Raw genomic sequence first — 16,538 nt, forward strand, 5'->3', positions numbered from 1 at the left:
CCTTCCAGGCGAACATTGCTTTCTATTGATTCCAGTACAACGTGAAGCTCTACTTGCAGAAAGGTTGTTTCGGTTAATCCAACATCACAGTGATGTTGGATGGAGCCCCCCGTAACACTCTTTCTACCACTGAAAAACTGGGATGTGGGACAAATCACTTGGACTCAGTGAGACATTGCTTATTAAAATCAGTGCAAACCGCAGCAAATCAGAAATGTCGCTGAGTTTCCTCCTTGCTCACAGACTCAAATGATTTCCATCTGCGTGTTCAGTGTTGAAGCTGTATTGCCCCATTATAGTTGCATTTAATGGAAAGAACCAACAGTGTTTGTACCATCTGTTGAGTTTAAGAGCTGCTCATTGAGGTCATTGTACCGAAATTCATAATGAAGAGTTAAAACAAGATGCTTAAAGGCAGTGGTGCCCAACCTTTTTTGCCTCACAAACCGGTTTCATGTTAGACAGTATTTTGCGGACCCTTCTTCAAGATGGGGTGGACAAACACAACGAAAGAGCGAGCTTGGAGCATGAGAATTACCAGATGCAATATTTTTTTAAAGCCTTTTTAAAGGCTCTTCTGTCTCCTTGGGGGCTTTTCCTCTTTCCAAAGATGTTACGTTTTTTGCTCATGTTTGCTAGCTTGTGGGCTAATTATCGCGTGACTGAGACAAGAGCCTTGAAATGTGTCAAGAGTGACAAGAGCATGTAATTGGGAGTCATTTCCCAAAATTAAACATTTTTCAAAAAAAAAAAAAAGTAAAAAAAGAAAAATAAATGCCATTTATTCTTTCTGTGCAGCCCGGCACCAAATGCCCCACCAACCGGTACCGGTCCGCAGCCCGGTGGTTGGGGACCACTGCTTAAAGGGGTAGCTAAGCCCAAAAATAAACCCATTTCCTTTTATCTGTAATGATATTCACCGGTGTAGATGTTTTGGTGTGAAATACTGTGTGGTGGAAATATCGGCTGTAAGGAGTCTGCCTTCTCTCCAATATAACAAAACGAGGTGTCAGGTGACAAAGTGCACTTCCAGAAATTATAACCTGGTTACTCAACCCCTTCCACAGTCCTTGTCGTTAGCAGTTTCATGTAGGAACTATTTCATTGGGGCCAAACCACATCCAACAACCGCATCACCGCACCAGCTAGCGTACCTAGCATAGCCGCTCTGGCAAACGACCGTGCCTGTAAACATAACATGAACATTGGGACTATCTATAATTGACTGGGGAGGGATATTTTCTTTTCACCATATAGAATGAATGCCAAGTCACATAACAGAAATTCAACATGCTTTGTTTTTCCCGCCTTAGGATGCAGTCGTATTGCGGAGCATGGCGTTCAGACAACGTCCTTCTGAATTTATTGAGTGCCGTTTTGTACATAGGCCTACTGTATTAATGAGGGTTAAGAGAATGTGACGATCGGAATTCTGTTGCTCATGCACACGCTTCCCCATATGGCACTCAGCAGTGACGTTTGGCTCATATTTCCATGTTGTTTTTATTGATTTCACCGATTTGTGTGATTTAAAAAGGATTTTCAATTGTGCTATTGTTTTGAACAATGCAATTATCCACATTTAGAGTTTCGGTAGAGTGTAATTAGAAATACAAATTAAATACAACAAACGTTAATTGGATCATTCCAGATGTGATTTTCTTTTTTGCAAATCCTTAACTAGTCCACAGTATGCGTATCGTATCGTCTCATACATACAATATTCCCAGAGTCGTATCTGAGACATAAGGGTCTTAAAATGATTTAAAACGAAGTCCTGTCACATTGGTGAGTAAAGAGTGTTTCCAGGATACACTATGCACACAAATACCTAAATCTACTCCCGCTTACAAAAGCAAACTCTCTGCTGACTGCCCGCAGAAAGTCAAAAGAAAACTGAAAATCTGTTCAGCTCTGCTTTTGTTTGTCCAGGAGAAATGGAATTCAGACGTTATCTAGTTTTGTTTTTCTACTGGTGTTAAAGTTTTCACACGTGAACGTGTTGTGTGTTACACTGAGTGTCAGAGTAAAAGGAACATTATGTGTCAGTATGCACAGTGCAGTTTGTCTTCTACCACTTCATCGGAGCAGCATCCATCCCAGTGCTGTGATTCCCATTGCACTGTGTCTGGTTATTACTGACATTAAATATTTCCTTGATCTGATATTCTCACAAGCTGTTACAAATTTCACTAGAATGAACGGCTGTCCCATATAGCGACGGTGTACTTTGGCTTGGATCTACTTGAAAAGTGTTTTATTGATTTTGATTTTGGGGGGTAAAACTTGCTGGATCACCCTCTATGTGTGCATCTGTCTTTTTCTCCATTTCTTGTACTGAATAAAGTCAAAACTCCACTAAGACATCTTCTTGATTTTGTCTGGGTCTACACATGTGACTTTATTCTTTATTTATCCATTGAAATTATTCTCAGTGAAAAATACTTTTTCAACTATACTACACCGATGTTTATGAATGATTTTAAATGGTGTGCTAAGCTAAGCACCATCTAAAAGAGAGCAAGGCAGAGTGGAAAAGCACATCACGGAAGGCTGCTTAAAACCAAGTAATATATATTGAGGAATGAGAAAAATCAGTTTATAATATTATTTGAAATATGTAATTAGAGTAACGTAGGGGTCGGCTGACTAAATTGTGTGTCCAAAATAACATAACACGTTCCTTGAAAATAGCTTTGCCTTAGCTACAAAGAAAATTGTTTAATATGCTTTGTAAAGAATTATATATCACACTCTATGTGGATTGTGTGTATATGAATGTTGTAAAATGTGGGTAGTATTAGTCATATTTAAACATTACATGGGATTGGAGGAGGAGGAGGGGGGTCCATGTCGCTACGTACCCAACTGAGATCGGTTAGTGCCGTTCTGAGAAGGGAGCGTTCCCTTCTCAGAACGGCTCCTGCCACTTTTCGGTCTCGCCGTACTTTGAGCTAAACTCCTTGTTGCCTATATTACATATATTATTATATATTAATCCTGACTGTTGGAGACGAAAGACTTCCCATGGTACTAGTGCGTGGGGCTTTTATCGTATGATAAACTATTGGTTTGTAATTTTAAGGAGGATAAAACATACACATCAGAACGCACATACAGTGGGTACGGAAAGTATTCAGACCCCTTTCATTTTTTCACTCTGTTTCATTGTAGCAATTTACTAAAATCCAAAAAGTTCATTTTATTTCTCTTTAATGTACACTCAGCACCCCATCTTGACAGAAAAAAACAGAAATTTAGAATTTTTTGCAAATTAAAAAATAAAAACTGAAATATCACATGGTCATAAGTATTCAGACCCTTGGCAGGGACACTCATATTTAACACACACGCTGTCCATTTCTTCTGATCCTCCTTGAGATGGTTCTACTCCTTCATTGGAGTTCTGCTGTTTTTAATCAAACTGATTGGACTTGATTATGAAAGGCACACACCTGTCTATATAAGACCTTACAGCTCACGATGCATGTCAGAGCGAAAGAGAATCACGAGGTCTGCCCAAGGAGCTCAGAGACAGAATTGTGGCAAGGCACAGATCTGGCCACGGTTACAAAATCATTTCTGCAGCACCCAAGGTTCCTATGAGCACAGTGGTCTCCATAATACTTAAATGGAAGAAGTTTTGGATGACCATAACTCTTCCTAGACCTGGCCGTCCAGCCAAACTGAGCAATCATGGGAGAAGAGCCTTGGTTAGAGAGGTAAAGAAGAACCCAAAGATCACTGTGGCTGAGCTCCAGAGATGCAGTAGGGAGATGGGAGAAAGTTTCACAAAGTCAACTATCACCAGTCGGGGCTTTATGGCCTTTAAGCCTCTCCTCAGCGTAAGACATATGAAAGCCTGCATAGAGTTTGCCAAAAAACACATGAAGGACTCCCGACTATGGGAAATAAGATTCTCTGGTCTGATGAGACCAAGATATTGGTGTTAATTCCAAGTGGTGTGTGTGGAGAAAACCAGGCTCTACTCATCACCTGCCCAATACAATCCCAACAGTTAAACATGGTGGCAGCATCATGCTATGGGGGTGTTTTTCAGCTGCAGGGACAGGACGACTGGTTGCAATTGAAGGAAAGATTAATGCGGCCAAGTACAGAGATATCCTGAAAGAAATCCTCATCCAGAGTGCTCAGGAACTCCCACTGGGCCGACGGTTCACCTTCCAAGATAATTATCCTAAAATAACAAAGGAGTGGCTTCGGAAAAACTGACCATTCTTGACTGGCCCAGCCAGAGCCCTGACCTAAACCCAATTGAGCATCTCTGGAGAGACCTGAAAAACCAATGTTCACCCAACCTGACTGAACTGGAGAGGATTTGCATGGAAGAATGGCAGAGGATCCCCAAATCCAGGTGTGAAAAACTCACAGCCATTGTAATGGTAAAATATGTTATAACATTGTTATGTTTTGTGCTAAAGCCGTGTCTCAAGTGTCCTGTATTTGACTCTGATGTGCAAAGAGCAACATGATACAAAATGTTAGTTTGCAGCTGTGCCCTGAGAAGGGAGGACGGTCGACTCGATCTCATAGAAGCTTCAAAACAAAGGACTTCTGTTCATGGCCTTAGTTCATATCTCATTCGGTACGAAAGTTCTGAATCCAAGTTTTACTTTATGTCAATTAATTATGATTTGCACCGGCCACTGAGGAGGATCTTGTGTGTGTGCTACCCTCAGCTTCACCTGGGTTCTTATCTCAACCTGCTTTGCAGCTTCTCGTAGCTGGCACGGAGAATGTCCTTCACATGTGTATAAAAACTCAGCGTTCTTACTGCTCGGAGACGCCATTTCCACAGAGCACCGTGATACGTGCCTGTGTATTTGACCTCCTGCTTGCAAGCAATAAATGGACTTTTTGCAACTTTAATCATTCATCAAGACTGTTCTATCAGACAAATCATTCTCTTCTACCGAGCTTTTATTGAAATATTCCATAACACCATGAGTCGTCTTGGGAATGATGCATTAGCTCAAAAGGCTGCTTCTGCTAAATACTGAACAAAGGGTCTGAATACTTATCACCATGTGTTTTCTTTTTTTAAATAAATTTGCAAAAATGTGTTTTTTTCTGTCAAGATGGGGTGCTGAGTGTACATTAATGAGAAATAAAATGAACTTTTTTGATTTTAGCAAATGGCTGCAATGAAACAAAGCGTGAAACATCAAAAGGGGTCTGAACACTTTCCGTATCCACTGTATTAGCCTCACGCTAAGGGGGAGAACGATGTGCGTGTGCTAACATTCAGCTACTGTAGCTTTGACATCTTCTGTAATATATTATTTTTAAATGAGCTTTTCTCCTATTGAAAGAAAAAAAGTCTCCATACAATTTAATGTGTTTGGTGCTGTTGGTTTTATTGACTGTATTGAACTTAAATGACTGGAAAAGCCTAAAATATCATAACTTGCCTAAATTATATCACATTAGAAGATTATACCATCATGTTTTTCGGGTTTTAAAGCGTTTACTGTCAAGCGTCGTTGGAGGACCCGTCTCAGGTCGTCTCAAGGACGCATCCCACCAAATGAGACACAGCCGCGGCACTGCGTTCAGCCGTCTGCTGATTGACTAGTGTGGTCTGGGGAGAGATCTGTACTCGATTAGCCGCTCTGTTGTTTGTATTGATACGGAAGCTCAATGGCTATCAATGACACGGGGTTTACTTTAATCCTGTTTGCGCTAGTAAAAGTAGAGAACTAAACTAAGCTGGTTCGGCTAGCGGTTCCATCTGAACGTGACACACGGTGTTTTCCCCACACGGTAACGGGCACTTTGCGAGGCAGCAGATGTTTAACAGGAAATGTTAGTTTACAGTCGCAGTGATGGAAGCACAATGCGAGTATTTCATGTATTTTCCTGCCGCTCCGATATCGAGTCTGTCGGACCCGGCGGACTACGCGACTCTCCCGCGTCGGAACCACGCATACCTCGGCGAGGTCGTCCAGTTCCTGCTGGTGCTGCGGTCCCGGACCCCCGCGGGGAGGGATGACGGCTCCCGGGCCGCGGCTTGGAAGCAGCTGGCCGGATCTCTGTCGGCTCTGGCGAGCGCCTGCGTGGCCGAGAGCCGCGAGCAGAGACCCGGCGAAGAGTACCAGCCGGATCTGCTGAGCACCAGCAGCGAGGAGGACGAGGGAGAAGAGCCCGGGGGGAGAGCGCCTAGCGGAGAGGGGCAGGAGGGCAGGCGGACTTTCACACAGTGCAGCCCGCGTCTCATTCATAACAGCCGGGCCGCCGGAGGGAGACGGTCTGCGAGGGACCCGGTGAAGGTAAGACGGAACATGTACGGGAACGCTCCCCTCTACTGTGTTTACCATCTGACAACGACCACCAACCACTTGTGTTGGTGGTCATTTTGGATCACCTTGACTCTAAGCCACCGCCTTTCACTATAGTGACCTGCCTTCAGTGGGACAGGAAGTCACTTCATTCATTTCCTGAGGTGAGGGGAACTCAAGCCACAGCCAGTCATCCACTTCCTGTCTGCGCTCTCTTATCTGCTGCCTGATCAGTGCAGTGATGTTTGTTACCAGTGACTTCAGCGCCTGTAAATCGCCTCCAGGCTTCGTGTTAAACAATCAAAGTTTCAGCTTTTCTATCAAAATGTCAAAACAATGACAAGACCTTTGAAGATGTCACCTGTTTGGAAACTGCAGTGGCCACCCGTCATTTATTTTAGTGTAGCTTACAGACACAGTAGACCATCTCTGCAATGATCTGTTTGTTATTCCACATACAGTCACCAAAACAATCCCTCTCGTCTTTAATCTCTCAACATGTGCTCCGCTTGTCCTCCTGCAGTCTGCTCTGGTTCTGGAGGACCAGGTCATCTTCAGTCTCACTGTTTCCTTGGACAAGCTGCCAGTCACCACGCTGAAAGCAAAGGTCAGTCTGCAGACACGCACAGGCTCGGACCACATGTTGGTCAATGTTCTGTTGGTGGTAACTAAGTCTTTGGTGTCTCTGCTCATGTTGGAATGGTAACGTTTTACATCCGACCTGTGTGAAACCTCCCATACTGGACTAATTCATCAGGACGACTAAATGAAGGTGAACAGCAAAGATATTGCCGAAACGTTCTGCCCTCCTGTGCTGCCAGGTCATAGTGACGGTGTGGAGGCAGGAGGAGGAGGAGAAAGTGGAGGTGAGGGAACACGGCTACCTGACTCTCCTGCAGCTCCGGAGTCCAACGCACACCTTCAGGCAGGACCTCAGCGACTTCAGGGCGCAGGGTACATGCACTCTGTCTAAGAATTGGATTTTTTTCTCATAAATTTAGCACATTAATAAAACAATATCTACATTGTTTTATTAATTTCCACGCATTTCCCCCATAAAAATGTCCCTGTTTAAACAAGCAGTTCTGAAACCCTTTCTGTCACGTCCCACTTTGGAGGAAGGTGAATGTTCATGACCCATCGCCTCAACAGAATTGTACCTGGTGAATTTTTATTAAAATAACATTTTGTGACTCCTCCATCTATTCTTTTTCAAATAATGGAATACAAATATTCACAAGTAAACCAGATTGATCAGCTAAAAACAAATATAATGTACAAGCATCTTGTTAGATCAATGCGAGTAATGTTCTAAATATAACAAACATTCAGCAGAAAATGGTTTATTTTGGCTGTAATTAGCCTGTTTTGCACTGAAAAGCTTTTAGATAATACCGATAAAGTGCAACCTGTGCAAAACAAAATTATTGCAGATTAGTGTGAACTATCTCAAACTAAATATCCATGCATTCTTCTCCCCAATTACCTTGTGAGCCTTGACTTGTTAAAGTCTTTTTTTCTCTCTGGTGGCTGAACACCTGTAGCAATGTGCCAGGTTCTAACCCTTGTTTCCTGTTTTCCAGTCAGCACCATCCTGAATATTCTTCCACCTCCGAGTGTCCAATGTAGACACATTTCTGTCTCTGGCAAACACCTCACTGTCCTCAAAGGTCGGCAAACAAACACACCTACGAACACACAGATCTTAACACAACGTAAAACGTTTTGCCAATATCTTTCCCTCCCCCTCTCTTGCCTGGCCAGTGTTGAACGGCAGCTCTCAGGATGAGCTGTGTGTCAGAGACGTGAAGATACTTCCTAACTATAACTCGTCCTACCTCCCCATGATGCCAGACGGCTCCGTCCTCGTAGTCGACAACGTCTGGTAAGCTCTTAATTAACCCACAGGTACAAATACCTGTTACGCTCGGCGGGCATGTTGCTGTGGACCAAAGGATGTGCAGTGTGGAAGTAATGAAACTTAGAACAAACAAGTGAACATTGTTCAGAGGTCGTTCAAGTGCTGCTGGATATTTTAACGTTTCCACTGCACCGCTATAAATGATAATGTCTTCATTAGACTGTTTTAGTTTAGAGAGGTTTGAAGCGGCTAAGACCGACTGGTAACCCTGAGCAACGGGGTAATGCAGACATACATTGATGAATAGTTCCAGGGACTTCCCAAATATCTGCTGCGCACGGACCACTTCCCCACGGTGTTATAGCTCTGAACGTCTGTCCCGAGGATATTTAGTTACTCATTTATTTGTGTCAAGTGGCGCTGGAGGGCAACCATGTATGCTTTTCACTGGAGGCTCTATCTCATGTGCAGCCATTATGTTGTCAAGGGCAGATTGATGTGAGAGGGTGGCTACAAACTCCGCAGAACAATCTTCTGTTTGTTTGCATCACAAGCTTTGTTTTCTGGCTTATCATTTGCATAACCTTTGTTTCTCCGTAGCACTCGTGTTTGTTTTCAGTGTGGCTGTTTGAGTAAAACATTAATTCCCGTCTCAACTGCTCCTACATCATAGACGGTATGATGACATTGATTTGTGCTGAGCATATTTGGCGTACAGCCTCGCAGAGCTGCGCACCACATCTATTTGTTTCATCCTCCCGCGTTCCCCGTGCTGCATGTGGTCAAATCAGGAAGAGCATTGGATCACTGAACACATAAGGTACATCTTTTGTTTCCACTTCCTCCTAAAGCCACCAATCGGCAGAGGTCACCGTGGCGTCATTCTGTCGGATGGACGGCGAGTCCTCATGCTTACCCAGCACGCTCAGCGCCCTGGAGGAGCACAACTTCCTTTTCCAGCTGCAGCTGCAAGACAAAGCGAAAGAGGACTCCAGCGAGGTGAGAACGAACACTCGCAGGTCATTAATGGACTGTGGGATCAGTTGTGTGAGGGGGGGGGGGGGTGGGGGGGGTACTGGGGTTTTGCGCACATTTTGAACAAGCTGCCACCAAGTTAAGCTTTTACTAACTGAAGTTTATTAAAGGAAATCACTTGCTCAGTATTTGTTAAGCATCACGTTGATGAATGAACATTTGACCCAGTGCAGCAGTGTGTCTGACCTGTTTTAATAGTTTGAATTCATTGTGTATCCTAATCCTTTTGCTCCGTAGGGTTTGGAGGTCCAGATGGTGGCTGTGTTACAGTGGTACACTCCAACACTGCCTTTAACAAGGTAACGGCTCCTCCTTTGTAGATGTCTGAGCAGGAAGTGCACACGTGTGAGTGATTCAAAATGGAACGCTATCATTCGCAGCATTTGTGTCCCCTGTCCTTTTGCTGCTGTGAGCCACGTCAATCAGGGGAAAACAGTAGTGTTCTCTCCCTCCAGGTACGTCTCCAGTTGTTACTCGCTGCCCAGTATCCGCTTGGAACGTCCTCTGCTGGTGATGACGGCCTCCTGTCCCCGCATGGTCAGGCCTTTGGAGCGCTTCTGGGTGAAGTACACCCTGCTTAACCACTTGCAGGACTTCCTGTCCATCCGCCTCATCTGGAATTCAGACGGTGAGTAGCAGACTTTACCGTTGAGAGCGATCACTTATTGTGCTCCAAAGAAATAGCAGATCTTATAAACCTTCCTTTTAGCTCAGGACCCCCCCATGCAGGTCTCTGTGGGTAGAGACCCCGCGTGTCGTTTGCCGACAGTGAGAGCGATTTAAAAGAGCCGGGAGACCACAGGCAGAACGCGGGGGAGAGAGAGAGAGACTGATATGCAAACTTGCATGCGTAGTAATATTCAATGCAACATGGCTGTTTAGCGCTAGTTAGCATACAAGAAGTCTAACACTCTAAACTAAACTGGATCTAATCCTACCTTTTGCTTTGATCTTCCCCAAGCAAAAAACTATGATGAACTACCTATGATAGATATTAGGAACTGTAGTGTTTGACCGTTCCATTTCATGCTCCAGCACAAGAGATATCTGCTTTAATCTTGTTTCGGCAGTAAGTTTCACTCACAATTTTGGGATATAGATATTGTTTCATACTTTAACAAAGTCAAGCAAAACTAGTAATCCAAATCCAAATAGATGGTTGGTGATGGCTGAGTTAAATCACATCTTAAGTAGATTGAGGCTTTTAGTTGGGAATGGAGATGGGAAGTCATCATTCACACCCTGATGACAGCAGCTACACACACAGTGACACCTGCCCATCAGTAACTAGCATCCACTCACAGTAGTCACAGCTACAGGAGCCATTCAGTTAAGTGTTTTGCCCAATGACACATCGAAAGCTGCGTTATTCAAACGGGTCTGTGCGGCTCCATGACAGAGAAACTACCCAGACCCCTTAGCAGCGCAGCAACACCAATCAATGTGTTTGTTGTGCGGTTAATAGGCTCACATCTAGAATAGATTTCCCTCTCGGGCCGCGCCTACAGGAGGAGTCCACCCCGAGCAATACCCGGTCTCCACTTATCCACGAATGACATGCAGAGTCTTTTGTCATTTTCCACATAAAAAAGGTCTGTCATGGAGTTGTTTGTTTTTTGTTTGTGTGTTACGGACCGGTTCTCCTGCTCAATGTGTGTCCCTAATGTGGCCGTCACTTTGGCTGGCTAGATAGTTCTAACCCGTTGCTGGTGTATGTGCATCCCAGTATGAAACACACTTTACTTCCACTGCTTTGGGTGTGTTGTCTTTCTAATGACCTATTTTATAGTTTTACGGCAAAACGCAACTCTCTTGATGTGCAAAAAAATGTTTGAAATAGAGGAACGAAAACGCGATGAATCGCTTGACGGGGCTTTGTGTGCCACAGATAGACTGCCAACGATAAAAGTAGCAGCGCTTCCTCTGACTCATCCTGATCCAGTTCCACATTCTTTCTTCCTCCTCTCCCCCACCACTTGTTCCCCACCTGCATCCATCCATCCATTCATTGGTTAGCTGATAGAGGAGGCCAGCGGGACCACAGGGCCCACCCAGCAGTGGTGTGCCACTCTCCCCTCAACAACCTGGGACAGTGTAGGAAGGGCTCCACCCTCTCTTTCACCGTGGCCTTCCAGATCCTCCGGGCTGGACTCTTTGAGGTACTGCGTGCCTGTTCCCGATGCGCTTGAACAGTAAGTTCAGTTCACAGCCCAAAAATGATCCCAGTGACACTCCCGTCTCACCCATCCACCGCCGTAGTTGAGCCAGCACATGAAACTGAAGCTCCAGTTCTCGACCTTGGTGTCCACTCCACCCGCGGAGCCTCGGTCGCCGAGGAGGCACTCTCCGTCGCCATCATCGCCATCCGGCCCCGCAACCAGAGAGCTGCTGGAGCGGCACGGCCCGGGCCGATCTCAGAGCTTCTCCCACCAGCAGGCGTCTAGGTCAAACCACGTCAGGTAGGGAGCGTTCAGCCGACTGCGTTTATAGCGCCATGCGGACAGTTTACAGACAAACCTACACCTTCCGCTTTTACCTTCCGCTGCTTCCAGGTCAGGCAGTGTGATGGTGCATCGGGCCGCCACCCCTCCCGTTGGACCTCTAATCGGCAGAGCCCTGCCCCCGCCTCCCGACCACGCCCTCATCTCAACGGACAAAATAGCCAAGAGAGAGTGTAAGGTGTTGGTGCTGGAACCAATCAAAGAGGCTCACGGCAGGTAAGAAGCTCACGGCAGAACGCTTTGAAATCCCATTATGAGCTCCAAATATACAACTACAGTCGTAGTTCTGCATTCAGTGCGCGTAGAATGGAGGAGCGCGTTGCAATTGTTTAAGCTTATGTGAAAGTTAAGTTTAACTTTATCATGGATCTGGAACATATTAGTGACACAAATGAGTATTTATGGAAGTATAGTAGGCCTACACAGCTAAATACGCTGCAACTCACCAAACACAGACATTTCCATTTGGGGAAACAAAAAAACAATGTCAAGTCAAAACCGCATGATATTTTTTTAATAATAAAACGTAGTAGTAAGAAACACAGTTCTCAAAAGAAGGTATGTCAATGTTCTAAAAAACTATACTTTTATTCAAAAGATTTTTGTAACAACCTGGAAATGAAGGTGTCCTGTCGCCTTTACCATTGAAACGTTCCCAAAAAAACACAGCCCTATTTGTCGTCAAATTTGTGTGCCAATAACAAAGCAGTTCCCTCAAGTGGAGAATCAGCACAATGCTGAATGAGAGGGGGCAACCAGCCTTTTTTTATGAGGTGTTCTGCACATCCTCATTCTTGTGTAGAACACTCAGTTGTTTTGGAAAAACTGTGTGAAATTGGCTTTTGTTCATATTCGGACTGTTTATGAGTTAAACTTAGAGTAGCACCATGTTTGGACTCAACGTTCGTTATGTTTCACAACGATATCTCTAGTTAATCCTGGATGGGATACTGAAAACTCCTGTTTCTCCTCAGATGACCTGGAGAGGAAGGTTTTGACTGAAGATGCAGTGTTTGTCCCCTCCCACCTGCGTCCTCTGGGGAGAGGACGACCGTCTGCCTGGAGACGACAAGACGGGAGATGGAGTGATGGACGGAGGAGCAGAGCTCGTTGGTGATGGAGCAATTCTGTCCACAATACGTCCTTATTTCTTTGGTTCATATAAGCAATTATTATTTTTACACTGGCTTTTATCTCACATTCCATATTTACCCAGTGGGTTATTTTAATTTCCTTCTTATGTTTAGTTACTATTATATTTAAAAGGTTTATGTAGGATACTATTAAGCACGGATAAAGCTGGGTGGGTCCAGCAAGGTTCATTTCTATTTCACTGTAACTGTGATATTCATAGTGATACTAACTTAGACTAGAGAAAAACATGCTAATAATTAAATGTAGTAATTAACAAACAGCTCCCTTGGGTGTCTGTCAGAAGTAATGCGTCAGTAATTACAATAAATATGAATAGTTCAAAGGTAAGAGGATACAATGCGACCCAGTACCATTCTGTAGTCTTAACACTATATTTTTTTTTTTATGTACTCTTCTTAAGGATTTATATTTTTAGTTGATGTTCAGGTTTTAAATGTTTTAAATTAATGTTTTTTCACCTTTGTTTTGCCCCCGGATGCACGCCATGGTCCAACAACCCTGAATTAAAGACTGAACATAGTGAGCAGTGTAAACCAGGTTCATCCGCTATGAGGGCTCGTTATTGGATTAATGCTGCTTAGATTCACTTTTTGTGTTTACATTCACGTTGTATTACATTTCTGAAATCGGCATTCACAGCATTTCATTGAAGAGGTTAACACTTTAAAGTAGACGGATATTGACAGAATGATTCATTCCTTAGGTTGTTTCTAGGATAAAACTGTTAATTTATCTGATCATTTATTTTATTATCTGTTCATTTACAAACTACTTTGAATGAAGAGTTGAATCTCAAGGACTAGAAACGGACAACAGTAAATATTTACGTACTATTGGTAAGCTTGAATTGTTTGACTGTTTACAAATGTCCTGACTTTTGACATTTGCATTTGTCATGGACCAAAGGGTCTTTCAGGGCAACTTTGCGACGCCGGTGGCACTGGACAATACAAGTCATAGGATCTTTTAAGAATTTTGACCTAAACCCTCAGGAAGAAAATTTGATCTAGAGGAATTACATTTTCTGGGTCACATGAAACCTCGTGGACCAAAAATACTTTCGCCCTTTGTCTTCCATTGTGAAAGAGAGCTCTGTATCTCAAAAGGTTGTTTTTTGTTTATGTGAATGCGCGTATGGTGCCATCGCAGTATCAAAGCAACTCATTACAGACTTAATATTGAGCCCTGTGTACTTATAGGAATCTTGAATTTGAGGTTGTAGAGTGTGGGTACACGTGTGGATTTGTACACCAGTGAGCCTTGTCTTTTTTACACTGGAGTTTTAATATCAGGATGAGCCGAACACAGCTGCTGCTGTTCTTTTTCTGAATGTGCCTTCTATTCGGTTCCTCGGCGTGGAACCTCGTCTCAGGGGCCACAGACGGCGCCAGGAAGCTCGCTGTTGTGGAACATGTTTGAAGGCTCCCAGTTTTCTGCCCACTTGATGTTGAATAAATGACTACTAGGTGTTGTGTTGTCCTGCTTAATATGCACTGGTCTGTCGTCGGGCTTTTGTAGCCGATTCAAGGTAGTTTTCATGATACTTGACGAGTTTGATGATGAAAAAGTTCAGTAATACACATTCTTCCAAATATTCCAACAGCAGTAGAGAGCGTCAATTCAGTGAATCAGTGTTGGAAGTATGTGTTTAAATACTTAGTATTTTCTGCTATAATTATGCTTTTACTCTCTGGATATTGTCCTTTTTATTGAACTCCATTTTTTAGACGAATTCTGTTCATTTACAGTTTCATATTATTGATACAACAAGGCATCGACACAATAGTGTGTGTCGGGGGATCTCTGTCCGCGGTGGAAGTGCGCTCAGCTATGCTTGTACATAATTCCCCCTTTATGTCTCACAGAACCTTTTACTGGCTCTTTACCTCTTGTGGCATTTTTGTTTGTTTTATTTTCTAAGTCTGGATTCTTTCGGCTGTGTCAATGTACATGGCAGACATTCTGAAAGGATGTGAACTTTCAACATGTTTGTTTCGTTTCAATAAAAGTGGTATTGTATAAAGAAATACACAGGGGAACATTTTCTGAAAATTAATATTTGGTATAATTGATCAGGACAGAAGTTGTTTTAAAACTTTTAAATCAAAAGTGTCAATAAATTCAGAGTATTTCTTATAGCATTTTGGGAGGACATGTCTATTCTCAAAGGTAACAAGTGTGTCCTTTTTGTTAATTGTTTTTCAATTCTGACCCTTCACAAAATATTTAAAATCCTTTGAAATCGATGATGTTGCTAATCACTGTCAAAATATGAAGCATTTAGTGTATTTTTTTTGAAAGTGCTCAAACTTTGAATATTTTAATCATGTCATAAGAATGTCAGTTAAAGGATTGAACTGAAGTGAATTCATAATTTGATGACAGTGTTTTGACGAAGATGTTTTTGTCCTCTCAGGACATTGCAGCAGTAGTTCAAAAGGGAGGATGTCTCGTCGATGTCCAAGGCTCATGTGAGGAATCGAGATGCACCGTTACGTTGGTTTGGATCAATCTTCCTGCTCTCACTTGCAACAACAGCAGCTAATTAATAGTTATGGGAATCTCTGCAGACCAGTGGTGGTTGTGTTTAGTAAATAATCAAACCAAGGTTAAGATAAACCAGAGGCAGAATATGGATACGTGGTAAAGATTAATCTGTTTTAATGAAAACCCTTTTTCAACGGAGACATCACACCTTGGCACTTAATACCATAAATAAACCAACACTTAACGCATACACATACAGATTTTAACTTTTCTGGTCATTTAAACGTGCACAACAGACTAAAATTACATCTTTAAAAAGCATAAGTTAAGAAAATAAAAACATAAACATACGAAGCACATCAAAACTCTCACGAAACCTCCTTTTCTGACACGGTTTATATTCTGCTGAAGAAGCTTCTTTTTGTATTCACATAGTTGTCATTTTGTCCTTTCTTTCTTTGTCCATGTCTGTGTACGAAACAGCTGTAAGACAAAAAAACAAAAGATTTATTAGGGAAAACGAATCATCAGGAAGAACTTGGATCTGTCTGCTGACATTCTGATAGATTAGGAGATTATGTAATTCAAATAATTGCAGCGAGGTTCTACTTTACACAAAACACATTTTTACAACTTCTCCTAATATTAATATAAAGGGTTAGGTAGGGCCGTGTATTAAGACAACCTGTCAACGATAACACTGAAAATCAATGTACAAAAGTGTGAAAGATTAAACTAGGATACTAGGGGATCCGTGCAGCCGTTAATTATTAATTTACGCGGCGCAGGATACCAGCCTGGAAATATACGGGAAGTATCTCTTCAAGCATTTGTCTAATGGAAACGAAACAAGTGGCATTACGTGAAGAATATTTGAGAAAGAAAACCTATTTTTACCCATTAGTTACATACACATGGGAAGATGGGTAGAAAAAGATATAATGCGTGGTGATTTGTTCTGTTTTTTAAATTGAGTTTAAATTAAACCCGAACAACATCATAAACTAGAACCACATGCAATCCGTTATCTGCGAGTGTTATTCCCTGCTCAGGATTGTAATCTTAATCCTCCACGAGCAGTGATGACGTAATCTTACTTGTTGATTTCAAGCTGAGCCTTTCCATGTTTCCCTTGCGATTCCTGCGGACAGAAAGAACCGAGGTGAGGGACCTTGCGTAATCTCAGTGCACGGGATGGAT

The 16,538-nt window shown here is 42.9% G+C and overlaps 2 protein-coding genes and 1 pseudogene across 2 annotated transcripts in view; 2 read left to right on the top strand and 1 right to left on the bottom strand.

Annotated features, from left to right (window-relative positions):
- Positions 1-3,027: 3,027 nt before the first annotated feature.
- LOC144410438 (uncharacterized) lies at positions 3,028-4,125 on the top strand (annotated as a pseudogene).
- A 1,364-nt stretch (positions 4,126-5,489) lies between these two features.
- trappc14 (trafficking protein particle complex subunit 14) lies at positions 5,490-14,878 on the top strand. The gene is made up of 12 exons (XM_040182197.2): positions 5,490-6,290; positions 6,823-6,906; positions 7,121-7,253; positions 7,883-7,969; positions 8,064-8,184; positions 9,012-9,159; positions 9,433-9,494; positions 9,651-9,823; positions 11,212-11,354; positions 11,455-11,654; positions 11,748-11,912; positions 12,671-14,878. Exons 1-12 carry the CDS (start codon positions 5,847-5,849, stop codon positions 12,672-12,674), a joined length of 1,764 nt encoding a protein of 587 aa, XP_040038131.2. The 5' UTR covers positions 5,490-5,846; the 3' UTR covers positions 12,675-14,878.
- A 610-nt stretch (positions 14,879-15,488) lies between these two features.
- The window catches only part of zanl (zonadhesin, like), a 38,622-nt gene continuing 37,572 nt past the window's right edge, over positions 15,489-16,538 (bottom strand). Inside the window, exons 81-82 of the mRNA XM_078105724.1 lie at positions 16,436-16,479; positions 15,489-15,821 (exon numbers count right to left, since the gene is read on the bottom strand). Of these exons, the coding sequence (XP_077961850.1) occupies positions 15,766-15,821; positions 16,436-16,479 (100 nt within the window). The 3' untranslated portion in view covers positions 15,489-15,765. The remainder of the gene's footprint in view (positions 15,822-16,435; positions 16,480-16,538) is intronic.

The sequence above is a fragment of the Gasterosteus aculeatus genome, chromosome 7 (assembly GCF_964276395.1).
Source record: "Gasterosteus aculeatus chromosome 7, fGasAcu3.hap1.1, whole genome shotgun sequence".
Taxonomy (NCBI): Eukaryota; Metazoa; Chordata; class Actinopteri; order Perciformes; family Gasterosteidae; genus Gasterosteus; species Gasterosteus aculeatus.